The sequence below is a fragment of the Anser brachyrhynchus genome (assembly GCF_964034855.1).
Source record: "Anser brachyrhynchus genome assembly, chromosome: 7".
Lineage (NCBI taxonomy): Eukaryota > Metazoa > Chordata > Aves > Anseriformes > Anatidae > Anser > Anser brachyrhynchus.
The window spans coordinates 22,888,450-22,907,267 of NC_137701.1; the positions used below are offsets into that span (position 1 = coordinate 22,888,450).

General features: G+C 40.6%; 1 protein-coding gene across 8 annotated transcripts in view; it reads left to right on the top strand.

Annotated features, from left to right (window-relative positions):
- COBLL1 (cordon-bleu WH2 repeat protein like 1) overlaps positions 1 to 18,818 on the top strand; it is a 127,484-nt gene that overhangs the window by 35,015 nt on the left and 73,651 nt on the right. For 3 of the 8 annotated variants that reach the window (XM_080601173.1, XM_080601175.1, XM_080601177.1), the window contains exon 1: positions 10,212 to 10,396. In XM_080601173.1, the coding sequence (XP_080457299.1) occupies positions 10,368 to 10,396 (29 nt within the window). In that variant the 5' untranslated portion in view covers positions 10,212 to 10,367. Of the gene's footprint in view, positions 1 to 4,505; positions 4,598 to 9,511; positions 9,659 to 10,211; positions 10,397 to 10,491; positions 10,704 to 15,549; positions 17,358 to 18,818 lie in introns of those variants that run through there. The other 5 variants (XM_080601170.1, XM_080601169.1, XM_080601174.1 and 2 more) reach the window with 5 other exon arrangements.

Sequence of the window (18,818 nt, forward strand, 5' to 3'; positions counted from 1 at the left end):
GGATAAACACAAGGAGTAAGTTGTGTTGCACTGAAGGATTTAAGAAATATTATTCCACTTTCTTCTGTAAATTCTGTTAAGTTTCACTGGAGAAACAACACAAGTTTTTGTGATTCCTTGACTATTAGAATACATCACATTCACTTTTATTGTTTGCTTCGTTTTTAACAGAACGTATTGTTTAGTCTCATTTGCAATTCATAAGCATCGTATTAACTGAATAAACATTCAGTTATTCAGGTTAATTATCAGTGGTTTAAGTCTTTAAACTGCCATTTACTTTTTGTCAGCTACAAATGTATTCTGTAACAGATATAATTTTCATAATGAAGGGCTAAACATTTTATTGAAAAACATGGACAAAAATAATTTAATTACACATTCAGTAACTCCAACCAAAAAATAAAGTAGTCTCGGTAATTAGAAATTTAGCTGCCTCTGCTATTTCAGTTCAAAGGACCTAAATTCAGATTCACCACCTCAGGTTTACATCAGAATGATAGCTGCTTGATGAAGCAATATTACTTTGCTTCTGTTCTTTCCATACAGTAAGACACTAACAAATCCAATCTCCTGACTCAGACAGTTGATCAAAGTCGTGGGTGTGCACTCCTTGAGGAGTATCAGCATGCACAGTAAGTTCTCTGACTCTTGACTAAGAATGAAATAGTTGCAAAATTCACATTGCATTTTTTTTTTTTAGTGCATTCTGCATGTTTTTAATCAGGAGCATGTGAATTGAAAAAGGTGACTTGAAAAAGTTTTTTTCTTTTTTAAATAGTTTATTTGCTAGAAATGATGACAAATAGTTATATATCTAGTTTAATAGTCAATCTGATCTAGAGAGAACTGAGCAACTTGGGGTTTAAACCCTCACTATGCAAGGTTAACCATCTTTCCAGCCCCAAACCATTATTTTTACTTGCCATGAAACTTCCTGTACATTCAGAAAGAGTTAACCATGTCATCTAGCCTTGCTGGACTCTCTTATCTCTTGATTCTCTCCCTCTCATCTCAGTCTTCATATTTTATACTAAAAAATATAAAGTTTCCTTTCAATGGTGATAATCGCAATCTACATTTTAAAACAATTTCCTTCTGCACTCACGGGAATCTATCTCTTCTGCTCCTGTGCAGCTTTATCTCCCTGTCCTTTTTCATTCACTTTAAATGTTTCAAAAATTTTCTGACCTTCAGCCAATGATTTTCTAAAGTGCATCTTGAATTTCTTAAAAGAGGTTATGCTGCAGGTTTCTGTCTGTAAAGTCAAGAGAGAAGAGTTAGTTCACTTGAAAAATGTTTGTGTACCTTAACCCAAATTGATACCAGGCTGACCAGAGTCTACAGCTGCTCATTTGTCAAATGCAGTTTCAGAAACAGCAAAATCAAAAAAGTATAAAACATTTAGGGTAACTATACTTTCCAATTTCCTCCTGCTTCCACATCTGGGCAGCTCCCCATTGTTTCAATCTTTTCTCTTTAACTGCTTGGCCTAAATAGACTCTGATGCCTTTAATTAGCGTATGCATGTGTATCTTTGTGAATCTTAGCCTGGAATGAAGACAAAGAATTTGCACCTGACTATAATGGCCTGGATTTTAAGGTCCAGCCAGTTGAGTAAGCATTTACTATTCTGCTAGGGAGAGAGAAACACTTCCTTTTACCTATGCCACCACTTTCACACACACTGGTCTTAGAGCTGTTAATAAAGCCATTTGGCATGGCCACTTCACATTGAGCTTCTAAAGTCAGTACTCAAACAAGCCATTCAGCAGAGTTGTAATTTGCATTGTAACACCACCAAACTGCCTTTGCCAGCTCATTAAATGCCTGATGCATGAAAGGTGTGGTGCGTTACAATGAAAAAATAAGACTGAAGGCAAAATCTTGAAATAATAATTATAGCAGGTTCAAAGAAACCACAGACGTATAATACGCCTTTACTTTTATTAAAAATGAGTCCTTTCTCTTTTAAAGTCAGACATCCAAATATAACTAAAGAACCTCAAAATATAAGAATGGTCTTGCTATGTCAGACCAAAGGTCTTATTTAGCCTGGTATCCTGTCTCAAGCAATGTCCAAAAATGGATGTTGAGGAAATACTGTAAATGAAGGAAAGCATATTTAACTCCTATCATACAGCGATCTGTAGTTCAGGAACTTCCTGAGCCAGGGAGGGAGCTTTGTGTTTAATAACTCTTAATGGATTTCTCCTCCATCAACTTGTCTGGTCTTCTCCAGGAAGAGATAGGGAAGATAAAAACGGCACTCTTTATTTTCTATCCCTTTTTCCTGGGAAAAGCATTGGCCCTATTCCACAAAGTCAGAAATAGCTATTATACTATTATAGCAGCTGAGTGGCCTGAGGCTTCGGTATACAATGACGATGGGAATTTCACATCTCCTGACAGAAACGAGTGACACGTGGGAGCTGCACATTTGTCATGGAGAGGGGCTGACTGATGCATTCAAAATCTTTGTTCTATTTTTGTTTGTTTGTTTATTCTAAAGGAAAAGGTTAAAAATAATTCTACGTTTAATGAGCTATTTAAAAGCTGAATCTTCAGATCTTTTAATTGTGCAATTGTACTGCTATGCAAAAAACATTGCACAGCCTTCTAAATCTGGTCTAATGCCCAAGTCAAACTGGCTGAGCTAAGGGCATTTCTGTTTGTTGGTTCTGTGTGGAGCTCTAGCCTAGCTTGTTCCCTTTTCAAAATTTTACCTTATTTTTAATGAAAATATCTGGACAGTTTCTTGCAACATTTGTCTCTGAGTACACAATACTTAACTAGGGTGAATTAATAGATGTTAATTTACAGTAAAAGGCAATATAAACTGCTACAAGTGAACACAGTAATTAGCATGTGAGAATTCTGAGCCTTGTTAGATTGTTTTTATGCCACAGTACGCAGAACAAAACCAAACATTGTTTGGTCTTTTTTAACTCTTGACTGTTTCAAGATATGAACAAAACTTCCCAGGCCGTGCTGTACTGAGTGGGTAGAAAGCAGTGACTTCGTGATAGCAATTTGGAGGGAGAGAAGAATGAATTAACGGTGACTTTGATTTCCATGGTGTATGGACATAACAAATCAAAAAATAGGAAAACTAGTGCTAGTAAATGCTCCATACATTTCTTATATAAATTGAACTTAACTGCAACTTAACTGCTCACATTAGAAGCATTTCAAAATGCTAAATTTTATCAAGTGCTGCACTTTAATGAACCAATAGCAAATATGTATGTATTCAAGTTATATTTTTATGCAATATACACAAAGGTTAGATAGCTCAGTCCACATCACCACGGACTTACTGTTTTTGTATGAGAGTACTTGGCTGTTTAATTACCATCTTTATGGTATTTATTTGGTATACATACTGGTGCATACATACCAGAGAGTTTACTTGAGCTACGCTTGAGCTCTCCTGTCCTGTGCACTACTGCTAAGGTAGCCAAAGAGATACAGGATTTAGCTTCAGCATTCTCCAGGAAACCTGGCTCTGAAAATGAGTTGTTAGCCCCTGCTGAGCTTCACACAGCTGCTGGTTTCAAACTGTCCTCAACATGCCTGCTCAAGCTGCATTGACTACACATGGATGCTCACTAATAAGGTACTTCTGTAAGAAGACACTGGCAAACAGCAGAAAAGAAAGAGTCAAAATAGCTTGGAAGCTGAAATGACTTGAAATTATTTATGCAAATTCTCGGTCTTGGATCAGTAATAATTTTCAGCTGAAAACCTCAAAGAATTTCTGTAGACAATGTTTCAGCTCCCTCTTAGGAGGTAAATACTAAACATTAAGCCAAATTCAGCAGTACAGCCTTGAGTTCCTGTCTCATTCTTGCTTCTTATAATCATAGTGATAAGTGATATACCTGGAAAATGTCTTTGAAAGGGCTGTGGGAATTTTCACAGTTGGTAAACTCTGCCAGGTACTCTAACTAAAACCTTTGTATAAGTTTCTGCTCTTGACTTTTATTCAAACATTTATTGGAAAAACAAACAAACAGCTTTCCGAAAGTTTAGAGCACTAATAATAGTTAGATCAAAAGTGGCTTATGTGCCTACAGCGTGACTTCAGTAGAACTTAGTGCAGCATGGTGTTCTCGAAACTGCGACTATCTGAGGGAGGGGTGAGCTTTTTTTTTTTTTTTGACAAATAGAGTTCTTCAGGTCCCTAGGATTCAATGGATGTTCATAGGTGACTGAAGTTGTCTTGGTTTTGTGCTGAACATCTCAGTACCATCATGTATTTAAAATAGAGAAGGTAGGGACTGTCCTGTGGAGCCCTGCTGGGGGATCCATGTCAGCAGTGGGTCCCTAGTGCATACCTGGTTAAGCCTGCTGTGCACAGAGCAGAGGGACTTCTGTTGTTAGCATTTCAGGGGAGGAGGGCCTCTCCCCTCTCTCCTCCTGATTTATTAGTTTGTCTAGTCATAGCATACATTTCATAACATCTCAGAGAGCTGGGTATTTAACTCCCTCTGCATGCTTCAAAGGCGTCTAAACGTATGGCACTGGATTCTGCCAAAATGTATGCAATACCGTGGAGGATGGACAGAAAGCGTGAGACCTGTAGAGTTACCAGGTTGGTTCTGAGGGAGCTGGCTAGAACACTGAGAGATACAAGTTTGTGCAGCATACTACTTCTCCTGTGCTAACGTATCCTGCTTTCAGGACCTAAGATAACTCCTCTACTTACAGTTTATTTATGTTATATGTCTTTTCTGAATCTCTGTTGAAGAAATTCCCCAATCTTTTTTGAATCTAAGTGTATTTTTCTCATAGGAAAAGACTGTTTCTTGTAGTTTTGTTTTATGATATAGTAAGACTTAAGCTAATGCATTACTAATTACTTGAACAAATACTATGAATGCATTTTTTTCCAAAGGTGTTTTTCTTCATAAATATGTCTTAGTGTTTAGACTTTACAGACTTCAATGTTAAGGATTTTTACATGGCATACTTTCCTAGTTATATGTGAACATCCATAATTTGTAAATTTATTGTATGATGCCAATTTAGTGAACTTGTATTTTCTTCTAAACTCTAGGTAAGCTTAACATTTAAATTCACTCTTATCTGTAAATTGCAACTATTTTGGTTAACATGATTTGAAAGCATTAAACAAAACTGTTTTAAAGAATAATTAACATTGCAACAGGATACGTCAGGGCATATGTGATACTTATATCACTCAATACTTCACATCATCTGAAGCTTTCTGATATTACTCAAGTGTAAATTTTCCACCTCACTAAGCTATTTAACACATTTTCAGAAATACTGGTCAACAAAATAACTTACAAATCATGACATGTAATATGGTAAAACACTCATCTTGATCCAAAAGCAAAAATAAAACACTAGCAGAGTAAAACCATAACGGTAGCAATGGGAATGCATCATGGTATCATGTTAATCTTAAATATGCCCCAAAAGGACAATGCAACTCTAAGAAAGTAAATGCCTGTAATGAAGACTTTAGGAGCAATATATATTTTGGAATGTATTAATAAAAGAAGAAATTTTCTTGGATCTGACCCTGCATTTACAGTTATATATAGAGACAAATATTGTGAAAACTCTATAAAAACGCAAAAATGACTTAGACCCATACCTGACAGTATATGGGGTACCTTTTTGCAGTCTTAGTTTTTGACAAATTCATCTATCAGGCCGAAGTGTTAAACAGACAATGTATTACTTACAATGTAGAATAAAGTGATTTGTTTCCTTCTCAGGGTGAAATCTGTCTATGTGTATATGGCCAGCATAGACATGACAAATATAAATTACTAAAATATAATATTAAACATGAAGACTAAATTATACTACTTGTGTAATCTTGTTGAGGTTAGCAGAGTCTGTCACGCTTCAGTTACTGTAATTGGGCTCCACTGGAAAGCAGCACACCCGTACAAACCTAGGCATGGGGTGATTTTAATATTACCTTTGGTCACGTAGATAGGAAAGTTCTAACTTGAAATATTTAAAACTTTTTTATTGTTTAGGTGGAGATAAATCATTCTTTTATATATTCTATGCACTTTAAAAAAATTAGTAGCCATACCATAAACTGGATATCAATCCATCAACATATTGCATAGGATGCCTTTATGTTCACATGTTTATGAAATCCACATATCAGTGAACTACTTGGTAAATCTCTGATGCAAAATTTTAAGCCTACTCATTTTAAAATCAGTTCTCTAATTTTCTATGTACTTACAAACTTAAGATCTACCCAGGCAGCTGCCTTTTATTATTATCATCCATTTTTTTTAAGGTTATCTGCTGTTGAAAGTAGAGAATACAACTAGTAGTGATACAAAATTGTGCTATTCCCAGCGGTGCTACTAACTAGCTGAGTTTTAGCAAATTGCTTAATCTCTGGGCACCAAGGTTACTTAACGTGAGAAATAGATGTAATGGTTTTAACTTCTTTATGAGGGTAACATAATATTTAGAAATGCTTTAAGAGCTCCCTAGAAAAAAGATGTTACCAAAATGCTTACAATATTCTTGTATATTTATAGGTTAGATGTGTATAGTATTCCTTAATTAAGCACACAGTTTTGATGGGCACAAAAACCTGTCCCTGTGCCTACAGCAATACTTCCAGTGTCTGTGTGCATGTGTGTGCATGCTTCCCCAAACCGCACCCACATGCTGGAATGCAAACACAGAAAAGGCAACTGTTCAACAGGATGCGATGCTAGCTGATTGCCTGCTCTGAAGGAAAAAAAAAAAAAAAAAAAAAAGATTCCGTTTCATTTAAACAAAAGCAAGAGTCATATAACAATTCCTTGTTTTATCATTATACTGTAATGGAAAGAAAAAAAAAAGATTTTTATCATGTCTGGTTAGCAGCAGAATAAAACAGCTCAGCTCTTTAACTTACTTTAATTAAGCATCATAAAATTAATTTAAGAAGGAAAACACCCTTCAATTCCATATTTTATTCCACACCTTTGTTGCACAATATTATGCAAAATGACTGTATGATACAGCATGATTTTCTATATACACAACTACAATAAGCAGGCGTTCAGCCTTAAACCACAAAATGCCACCAATATTCTGATATATGTGAATAAATTGAATCAGAAAGACCTTGTAAGCAGACCTTTACAACAGGGAAAATTTTGTAAGACTCCTGTGGTCTATTTAATGCCTCTAATACCTTTCACTACAGGCAATAAAGGCCATACCTGTTTGAAAAATGATATGGTCTATTACATTTCTGCAGCATCTTTCATTCCAAAATGTTTGCACTCCACATTTCTGGCAACCTCTTGAACAGAGGAGAGCAACCACCAGAACTATCCTGCTGTGTGGGTGGAGGCAGGGAGATTTTCCCGGAGCCATCTAGGACAACCACTGCCTGTTACAAAAAATGCTATGGGATATTACTGCTTTTTCAGAACAGACAGGACTTTGTTTTTAGTAATTTAACTTGTATAAATAATCTGTACTTAGTAAGCTGCCTGGAACTCACATCGCTACCTAAGGCAGAGGTTCTCCTTCAAATAGCCATTGGAATTAACAGTTCTCTCTAGCTGAAGGTTATGCTAACAGTAATCAGAAATGAGTATTAATCTGCAAACATTTATGCTCAAGTATACAATGGCACCAAGTACATTCACTGCATACAGTGGGTGGCAACTTGTCACTTGGATTAATGCTTCTAGCTAAATGATTGTTTTACCTCAATCCATAAACAAAGGATGACATTATAGCAACTGTACAATTAATAACCTGCCACTTTGTTAACTTCTACAATGTTATCTCCTCAGATTAGCTTGAAAAAACTACAGATTTTTTCTTCAAATGCTCTTCTTTTTTTTTTTTTTTCCCTCTAAATTATTCAACTGAGGACACACAGAGTGTATTAATAGCTCAATTATTTGGTACTCCCTGTTGTAGTCTTCTGTTTATAGTGTATGAGAGTTACATTTGCTTTATATGAGCCATGTTTTAAGTTCAGGACAAAGCTGTAAACTTTATAAAAACAGGAAAATAAAAAGAGTTTGACTCTGTCAATGACTTTTGAAACACAAACACAAAACTGATTTTCTATTGGTAAAAAACAGAAATGCCATTGGAGTCCAGATTTTGTTTTTAAAATCTCAGATCCCTAGCACAAATGGTATTTCCAGTATCTCAGAAACCCAACTATTTAAAGTTTAGTCATCATAAAACTGTCACTGCAGAACATGGCCTGCAGGCGCTCAAGTTTAGAGCCCGCAGTGTTTCTAGTGATCAGCATTTGAGGCGTGCTCAGTTGACAACCGAGGTTTGAATAAGAGAAGTGGTACTGTAAAAAGATAAGCATAACCTCTCCCTTCTTAAGTGAGATTAGCATCACTGACTGAACTGCTTTTTCAGATAATTCATTCCTCCATTGGAAATTGCCATTGCTGTCTGTCTGTCTCTCTCTAGATATTTTCCCTTGTGTTGATTATCACTTTTCTCCCTGGCATCGCTGAGTTTCTCCTGTTAGCCCATGTGAGCTATTCAATAGTTTGCAGTCTTCATTCTGGATTAGTGCTCGCCCAAAGAATTAGACTATAACATATAGTGGTTTTCAAATGAGATTTTAAAGAGAATGGTACAACAGTTTCTTACCTGTCAAGCAAAGTGTATTAGAACAACATCACACAAATTTATGTGATCATTTTAACTAATCCGCTGTGATGGTCTTCGGTTCAAACAGCGCTGTAGCGTTGAATCATCTCACCTGTGCAACATGGGAGCTTGGTTAGCATTTAGAAGATGAAGTCACCTAATGATTTTGCCTGAAAAGTAGCTGGTTAGAAACGTGAAGTTCTTTCATACTTACAGGAAGGCTATGCTCTGAATACAGAGAGTTACCCTGCCCTTGCTGCAGGATTGGTCAACATACAAAGGAATTACTTCTCAGCCTTCATGCTAACATAGACAGTATCCAAACAATTTGAGGAACATCGGAAGAGAAAGGGTGGACTGTCAAAGGAGAATAAGGATCGCAGACTTACATTAAGGTCTTCCCTGGGATTGTTCTTGAGATTCTTCTGACTGATCAGTTTGTTGAACTCTTTGAAAATTGAGCCATGGAAAGTCCACCTGACTCATAGGGGCTTTTCTGGGTTTTGAAATTTACCCAGATTAATGGGGCGTGCCTGATAATGGCATGTGGTTATTCAGGCTGCGAACAACCTCGATAATCTGTCAAAACAGGCAGTTTCAGGTCATTTAATCTTTCCTGAAGAAGCAGAAAACAAGCAGAATAAAAGCTTTATTGAAGAAGCACGGTACAAGTGAGAAGGGCATACAGCGAGAAGCAAAACATTATGAAAGTACAATATATTATACTATATACTGTATCATCCTAGACAATGCTCAGGTGCATTAGCATAGAATGGCCAATTGTAATACTTTTCCTAGATATTTAAGCCTAGAACTAGTGAGAAAAAGGGAAATTATACTTCGATGCAACGTTCTGTTTTTTTCCTCGCAGGAAAGAAGAAAAAAAAAAAAAAGATCGCTTTGTTGTTGGCTATTTTGCTACTTGTGCTAAGCGCTGGCCAAAATATTTCCCGACTGCGGAGCTGTGTTTTGCTGTGCATCCCCCGACCACACGGTGTGACAACGGCACGGCGGAGAGGTGACCCGGTCGAGTAGCACGTCCTGCCCCGTCTGCTCACTGCACGGTCGCAGAGGAGCAGCTTGTCCCGCGGGAAAGCCGGCTTTTCGAAGAGCGAGCTGCCGCTCCTGCTGAAAGCTCTGCCAGCGCCAGCTGTCGGCCGTGACAGGGGCAGGCGGCGCCGAGCTCCTGCCCCAGCCCGGCAGCGCCAGAGCCAGGCGGGGGGAGCGGGGGCAGCCGCAGGGAAACCTCCGCGCACAGCCCCGGGACAAGCCCGAGGGCCGGGCCCGGGGAGAGGAAAATTCCAGCCCGGGACAGCAGCCGCTGTCAGCCCGCCGGGGCCGGGTGGGTTCGGGCAGGCGGAGGGAGGAGCCGGGCCGGGAACAGGGAGCCTCTGTTTCCCCGCCGGCTGCCGGAGCGGGAAAGGTTCCGCGTTTCAAGTTCTTCACAGAGAAGTTGTGTGTGTGGTTTTTTTTTTTAAAAGGTTTTATTACACCCCCCTCCCGCCCCGTTCTCCGCCCAAGGTGTGGTTCAGCGAGCGGCCGCCCCGGCGGAGCCGGAGCCGTGTGTGCGTGGCCGCCGCCGCCCCACGGGCGCGCTGTGGAAGCAGCCGGGGAATGCCTGGGCTCGGGGGCGAGGCGGCGCCGCGGGCGGCAGAGCGGGGCCGCCTTTCCCGGCCCTCCTCGAGCAGGTGAGGCGGGGCCCGGCGGCCGCTCGCCTCGCCGCAGGCATGGCCGCCCCGCCGCCGCCGCCCTCAGGGTAAGCGCCGCTCCCGCCGGGGCCGGGGGACGGAGCCGGCTGCGGGCGCCCCGCGGGAGGAGGGGACGGGACGGGACGGGACGGGACGGGACGGGACGGGACGGGACGGGATGGGGGGGGTCGCGGGTTCTGCCCCCGGGTGGGGGCGTCGGCAGCGCCGTGCTCGTGGCCGCCCAGCGACCGTTAAACGGCCGCCGGCGCGGCGGGAAGGGGAGGGCGGAGAGCGCGGCCCTGCCTTCCTCGACGGCACCCGGCCGTTCGCCGCCCCCGAAAGCGGGCTCCCGGCGGGACCAGCGCTCGCCCCTCGGTGAGGTGAGGTGCCGGCCGGCGGCGTTTCGCGGTGGGGCTCGGCGCGCTGCCCTCCCGCACGGTGCCCGCGGGCTGGCTTCGAGTTTTTCCTCTGGGAGCGGTGGTTTGGGGGCGCCCCGCGGGGCTTTGGCAGCTGCCCCTGCCTCGGGAGCCAGCGCAGGTAAGCGGGCAGGTAAAGCTCGGCGTGTCTGCGCCTCAACGCTAGTCCTCCCCGAGGGGGGGCGAGCCGCCCGTAGCCCGTCAGGAGAGGTAACTTTCAGGACGTGACTCGGGGTCCCGGCTGCAGGGAGGTGGGGGGCTGCCTCAGGCCCACAGTGTGCCTGCGGGTGGTGGGTGCCCTCCACAGCTGCAGCAGTGTGCTCAACCCCGCAGGTCCCTGGCGAGGTTGTTGGCCTGACTTTTAAATAGTGGGGACAAAGTAATTGGTGAGTGTGTATTTTAACACCGGGATGTTCCCGAAGCTTGCGTGTTATCTGCAAAAGCTGAGTAATTGCATTTCTGACCAAGTGAATACATGGTAAGCAGGTGGAGTTGGTGACTTCCTGTAGCACCCGCAGTAATCAGATCAGTTTGAAGCGATGGATGAAGTGAATATGAGGACTGGTAGAGAAGGGGTACTTGTTCGCCTAGGGCCTTGTGGCAGCTCCACGCTTATGCACAGCCACAGGGAAATGAAGTTTATCTTGCTAGCCAGTGTAGAAGGTACAATTACAGTATAGATAATTAGTGCATTTCTACAACGTAGGGTTATGTACGCTCAGCTGAAAGGACCACGCATACGATAATGGAGCGCGATAGCAGGTTAGGAAGCGGCTGCAGTGGTATGTCTGGAAAGCTCTCAGTTGTACTTGCAGGCGGGAACATGAAAACAAGTGAAAAGGCACAACTACAACGTTGGGTTGGGTGTGCTGACAGCTTCCCCAGGCCCGCAGCCTGCTATAAAGCTGTTGGTTGTACTCAATTTTGTCTGCAGCCTGGCTCCTTTAAGGCAGGAGGAGTAGTGTGTTCCCTTAATGTGACTTCAAGCATCTGTCAGCGTACACATCTCGTTTCTGAAAAAACATGTAGCTAGCAACAAGGCTTATTTTCATTAGCCCCGCAGATATATTTTCAGGCCTTTTATCAGCTGTTCCCATATAATTTAGTTCTTTGAAAAATCAGATTACTATTCCTCTCTCATTACAAGAGTTTCTTGTTGGCAGTCTTAATTATTTCCTGAAGGTGATTTGTTCATACTAGATTTGAGGAAAAAAAAAAAAAAAACCAAAAACTGGATATACCAGCAAACCCAGCAACTCCCTCCCACTTTACTGAATAGGGTCCACAGATTCATTTTTGAATAGTTATCAGTGCTGTGGGTCTCTTCACTGAATGAGATTATGGGGCAAATTGTGTCAGAAATAGCAATATTCCTTGGTCTGCATTATATATCCTCCTAACCTGCCTGGCCAGGTGGGGAATGTTGTTGAAACACAGCTGAAAACTTTACCAGCAAGTGTGTTCTTAAATCACCATTTAAAGTTACATGGTGTAATTACAGATAATTCTTGGCAGCTTAGAAACTCGAATTATGCTAACTACTAAGAAGGGTAAATGTGTTAAAGGTTTTTTGTGTGTCAAAGTGTCAGTGTTTATTTAGCCTTGGAACTTCTATATAGTTTAATCCTCTGTGATATGTCGTGGCTCTTCTCTGTGGAATTTTCTTATCTTGTTCTACTGGGACAAGATTTGGAAAGTATCTCATAACTATATCCTGAAGGATTTTTTTTTCTATACAGGATTATACTTTCCTGTTGAAAAAGTGTTCTTTAAAAAAGTTTGTGGATAAGTATTTCTGCTTGAATTGGGAGAAAAAGATGCAGGGGTACATGACTGTGTTATTCTCAAAGTACAACCAAGGTAAATTCATAAAGGTCTGTTTTTTTTTAAATCCTCAGCTGGATTTTTTTTTGAATATGGTGAGTAGAAGGCATGCCCAGTAACTGGCTGGACGTGCCACATAGTTTCTTCTGGTAGGAGACGAAACTTGGCTGGACCTACCCTTAATTTTATAGCTCATCCATCTTGCCTCAAGTCTGAGGAGCACTCCTGGAAGTGTGTTCCTGCCAGGCCAGCTGACACAATGTGCGCCTGTTTCAGCACAGAGGTGAATCGGCTTTATGTATTGATTGTGTTACAGGATGATAGGAAGATGTGTATTTTTTAAATACTTCTTTTTAATTAAAAATAAAAAACAACACCTGGGTGGTATCCAGCATCTTGACCCCATTTTTTCCTGCTGTTGCAGGCTAGCAATGCCGTACCCCCAGTGTAAATCAATTTTTACATCAACAAGTAGATTTCACTAGTTGACACAGACTTTTACTGTGAAGTGGTGCCAGCAAATATGCTGTTAAACTATTGGAGCAAAATTGTTTCTTGATAAACTGCAGATTTATTTCCTTTGAAATATTATAACGTGCATTGAGGTGTGCCTTTTAATTCAGTTCTAATCAATTTATGATAACTTTAAATGATCTCATTCATATTCAGAGCTATATATTTATTTAAAAAAATCAAAAAAACACATTGTTTTGTCACTTTCTTTTTTGAGTGCTTAAAGAAAACATGCTTAGGCACTGCATCTGCTCTCCAGGGACTGAACACAGAGATGGCTGTAGCAGGGGTTAGGGGCGGGCCTAAGCTGAGCTGTGCTTAGGGTACTGCCAGAAACTCCTCAGGCGTGTCTTCATGCTCCTTTTCCCTGGCTGTTTAGGCCAGTGAAGGTGCTTAAGTTTTCAATAAGAACAGGAGAGAAATCTTTTTATGTGGTTAGGGCTGCCTTTGACAAAGAGAGAGATCTGAATGTTTTCAGAAAGAAAGAAATATAATTTCTCTGTTGTGTGCCTTTGCTTGAGTACAACTGTTGAGTACTTTTAGCAAATAATTTCAATTGGTTTACGGATCTCTAGAGATGTCAGCTGTGGTGCAGTGTTGAAAAGTGTCTGGGATCAAGCTTAAAACCCTGGTTTGAACTCTCCTCATCTCTTCTTATTTGTCAGCTGAGCTAGTTCACAACATGGCCATAGGTTTGCAGGAGCATAAATGAAGGTCCTCTGTGGTGTGGAGAATGGGATGAATGGGACAGGAGGTGCAGCAATAACTTCAAGTGTTCTGTTGCCAAGCCACAGCAACGGGTTGGAGGGCGGTGGTGGAGTGCCTGAAGCTCGTGCAGTTTGGTGGAGTCCAGCCTGAAACTACTATGTTTTCAATGAATTAGCTGTTGCTATTGTCTGTATAGTACTTTACTGTATATAGATGTTCATGGATAAATGCAAGACCTTTGTGCTTGTGCTACTAAATGGTAGAGCTATCGAGACTCAGAATTTAGGCTGGCATGGGTCTAACAGGCAGTCCAATCTTAGATGTGCTCTATCTTTTATACTGAGGAGTTCAAGATAAAGATTTTTTTTCTCACTCCCATGACCCCGATGAAGAACAACTAATTGAGATACAACAAAATGGAAAGAAGTTTGAGATCTTGTGACCACAGAGTTTGCTGGGTGTTTGAAACAGGGAGTTAACCACTTTGTGGGTGGATCCCCATCAGGAGCCACTTCAATGTTCTTCATTCTAGGGTGTAGTTTACCATCTGAATTCTGAATATATACGTAATACTTCTTGAGGTGATTGTGTTGTTCTTTTTAACAAATCTGCCTTAATCAAGGCAGCTTCAAATGGTTGCATGACATAGTGGTGCCATGAATCAAATGTTGTTGCATTTAGTGGCTGGTTTGGTTACTCAAACCTTGTCAAGTCTGAAGTCATAGCTGAGTACTCAGTGGTAATGTTCCCTGTTGGAGTGTGTTGCTGTGGGAATGAGATCAAGGAAGCATTAGGGGGCTAAGGAATGTGGATACCAGAAAGAAAAAATGCGTGGGAGGGTAATGCACAAGTAGAGAAATGAGCAGTTATTTCAAAGCTTTGTCCAAGCGTGATGGTATCCTATGAAAAGGAAAAGGAGAGCTAGTCATTAGTGAGATTTAAAAAGCATGTGAGAAAAAGTGCTTTGGACTGGAAGGTGGGTTTCAGTGTCATCTTACGCTTAGTTCTTTTCTTGTATTGTTACTGGATGTTTTTGTTAACTTTAAAAGAGACTACAGTGTTTACGTAAACCTGAAGATCACTATTTATGTTGGGAAGTAGTATCTGTGTTGGGTGAAAGAAGAAAAGAGCCCATTGTAGGGGCCAGAAGCTTAGATCCCAGAGGAAACCGCAAATCTTCATGGGATTCCTATGATCTGATAGGTAAAATAACTCACTAGGAATATTTTCAATTTAGAAACCAATGGTTTCTGCTGTAATCTAGCATCTTTGTAGGCCTTCCTTCATGGAGTCCAGCACTACTTCTGGCTTTCTTGACTGTAGCTTGGAAGAAAGTTTTTAAGTGTGCAAATTTCTCTAGTTTGGCTGCTGCTGTTTCTGGCTGCCACTGCTGTAGTTCTGTGCTGCTGGGAAGTCAGGGATACCAAATTACCCCTACTGCCATTGGAGTTGTAACAATGTTAGCACCTGCTCAACTAAATATTTATTTTTTCAAGAAATTAACAAGTTGGTATGATGAGTTGTTCTGTTAAATAACTGAATATGAGGAATGCTGGGTGTTTTTTTTTTAATGACTGTTTGCAAGTTAAAACAAATCTGACTGCACTTCCCTTCCTTTTCACCTGGCTCTCACCAGCTTCCCTGGGGGCTGACCTGCTACTCTCACTTAAGCTCACGCAGCTGCCTGCTGTTTGAGAAAGGGCTGTTCTTTACTGTGAGTATTTGCTGTCAAAGTATGCTGCTCTAAAACTCAACAAGTTTACGTCAAGGCAGTAGAGGATGACAGGAGGCCGAGATGTTGGCTCCTAGACTCCTGTAGAGTTCTGTGGCCATGCCCAGCATTAGCACAATGAAGAGGAAACTCTAGCTGTGCAGCATGCAACAATGGGGAGCTCAAGAGGGGAAAAAAAACAACGTTGTTTTGAGCTGTAACAGGCAATTAAAAACTTGAGGTTTCACCCAAATTCTCTCCTAAAGTAAGGTCTCACAATTAAAAATGTAACTCTTTGTATCAAAGTAAATTTTATACTAACTAGGATTCAAATAGATGCATTCTGACTTAAAATCTGCATGTTGATGGACAAGTAGAGAAATATGCATTTTTTCATAGTTTTTTTTAGAAACTTTTTTTTTCCTGCATCAGAAGTGCAATGCCGTAGGAATATTTACTGAACTAGGAGTTCCTGGATTTGTTTTTTATTTGCTTGGAGATTATCCAGTTCAAAAGGGGCACATACGTTTGTGTGTCTCTTTTGGTGGTTGTATATGATCAAAGACATGGGTGGTTGAAGGATGGGTCCCTAATCTGTCTGTGAAATGTCTCCCTGGGGAGTTTGTGTATATGTTGACTGTTCTACAAGACTACGATTGTCAGGATTGCTATTTTCAGTTAAAGAAAATAGAGCACATGAATATTTTTGGCTAGGTGTGAGCTTTCTTCTGTGACAAAGCATTGGTTTTGTTGTTGGGAGCATTAATTCAACAAAGGTTTCAATTGAAGAAATAGGTTGCTAGTCGTACTTCCTTAGCTGTACTTTAAAAATACTTTCTGCAAATTTGTTTTTTATTGTTCATCTCTATTCTAGAAATATACCTCTATGGTTTGGAAAATGTTACTCTTATTTAAATAACATATATATAAAAATGAACCTCTCCTCCTCCCTGAACAGTGTACCAACTCTATTGGCCAACTCTATGCCAAGTAGGTAAGTATTGTGAGCTAGAATTTTTCTAAGGTACCAATGATCATACATTTTTTGTTCCTTGCCCTGCATTTCTCTTATAAAGTGGTGCTGTTTTAATTCCAAAACCCACTGTATCTCAAAAGAACAGCATTATAAACTTGTGTATTTGTCTTTAGAATCAAGTCCCTTTTCACTTCAATTTCTGACAAGAAACCGACCCAAATGAAAAAACAGGATTTTTAAAACTAAAATGAAGAAATTCTGTTCAGAAAATTAATTTCCCTCTGATGTTTTACCTGGCTTTCATTTCAGACTTTCTGATAAGTTTTCTTCCAAAGGCCAGGGCTCTTTATGTGCATGTATAGCAGCTTTTACACATTTTGCTATGGGGAGGCTGAAGTATCTCTTTCAGCTGTCCCTTCAACACAAGCAGTTTATTGACAAAGTCGTTAAAAATAGGGTCTTTGTATTGGTGGATGATGTAATTCTGCGTCTCCTCCCCGCTCAGTTTTAACTGTGAACTGCACAAGCAGTTTGGCAGATTCCTTAGGGGTTAAGGTACAGTACAAAACCCTTTACATGGTGTGAAGTGCTTGCCTGCAGATGGCTCTGTGTCTTGCTCTGAAGTTAAATACCTGTACTTCCAAGTACAACGTCACTGGGTTCTTACTGGCTTTGTGATGTCCTTTCTGCAGACCTCTCTAAGCATGGCACTGTGCTGTTCTTCACTGTTCTCGGGTGACACACAGCTTCCTGAGTGTTTGAGCCATGCTCGGATGTTGTACAGTCTCCTGCGCTAATACCTGGTCCGTCTCATTCAGCGTCAGAGGGCTTGTACCCGAAGAGTTGTGCCTTATTACTGCCCAGACACTTTTAATGTGCAGGTAACAAGGTTGTTAGAAGGGCAATAGGGAAAAATACAGTGTGGTGAGTTTGGTTCTTGTCGTTTGGTATTTTATCAAGTGTTTATGTATCATTGCATTGCTGTTGACCTTTTTAGAACCCAGTACAGTTCTTGTTTAGTGCCAAACTAGACTGACAAGACAGCTGGACGTTGCAGTGCAGGTAGAAGGTAATCTGCTGAGGTATCTATTTAAAAATTCTTGTGACGATAATGTTGAAAGCATTTTTTACTTGGGAGGAACAGTATTTTTGTCTCTGTTTCTATTTAAAAAATAAAAGAGCCGAAATGTCTGTTAGAAAGGTAGTTTGGAAAAATGTTTACAACCTGTCATTCTGGGATGTAACCCCTTCAAGCAAAAATAAAATACATGTTCACTACTACTGCAGAACCTCTTGTTCTTTTCATTAAAAAATGCATCCTGTTCAGAATTAATTATGAAATTGTTCTGGCTTTGGACCCGATGATCTCTTGAGGTCCTTTCCAACTCCTACAATTCTGTGATTCTGTGATTTGCAATGATGATACATAGAAACTATTTGCAATGATAAGTGTTTTCATGGCTCTTCAGCTTGTAAGACAGACAAGAAGTTAGCTAGCTGATGACCACCATGTAGTAGACAGGTTTCCAGGGGTGGAATTTCTAATGATTTTCAGAAGTTTGTGTGAATTCAGAAATCCGGGCTTTAACTTTTTTTTTAATAAAGTTCTCCAAAATCAAGACAAACTGTGTGTTGAAAGTTGTCCCTAGGTTCCCATGCTTCCATTCTTTAACAGTCATTGCTTTCTTCATCTGCTGTATGAAATCTCCAGACAAACTTTTCTGTATCCCCTGCTGATCTCTGACTCATGGTATCTCACTTCCCCTTGCCTGCAATTTTAATCCTCTCCTTCCACCCACATTACAAAGTAGCTTCACTAATTCCATCCTTGGTGACATCCCTCAGCTATTTTTGCCTCATTCAGTTTTTAAAGTACTCGCTTGTCAGGGAAAGTTCCATTTTGTTGGATCTTAAATGTGCTGCTTCTCTTCTGAAAGCTTTTATTGCTGGTTACGCATAGGAACCTAGAAGAATTGTAACACGTAATTGCAAAACCACAACTGTTTAGGTGCCTTCAGATGTTTGGAAGATAAAGTGGTCTTTCCCCATCTGGCAGAATTTGGAGCTGAGATCTTAAGGCAGCACTGATAGCCAGAGACATGGGATTTATTCTGTATATTTTTTTCCATTCAAGGAAGTCAGAGTTTATACTTAGGACATTGCTGAGCCAATACCAGTGATTTTCTTAATGTATTGTATTTTGTCATTCCTCAAAATTAGATATATCTAATTTGATGTGTCCATGGCAGGTTCTCAGGACATTTGTTTTAGAAATGAACTGATGGAACTAGATCTGATGCATCTTTTTTCCTTCAACTCCTTAACATTTTTGTGTCTTTGTT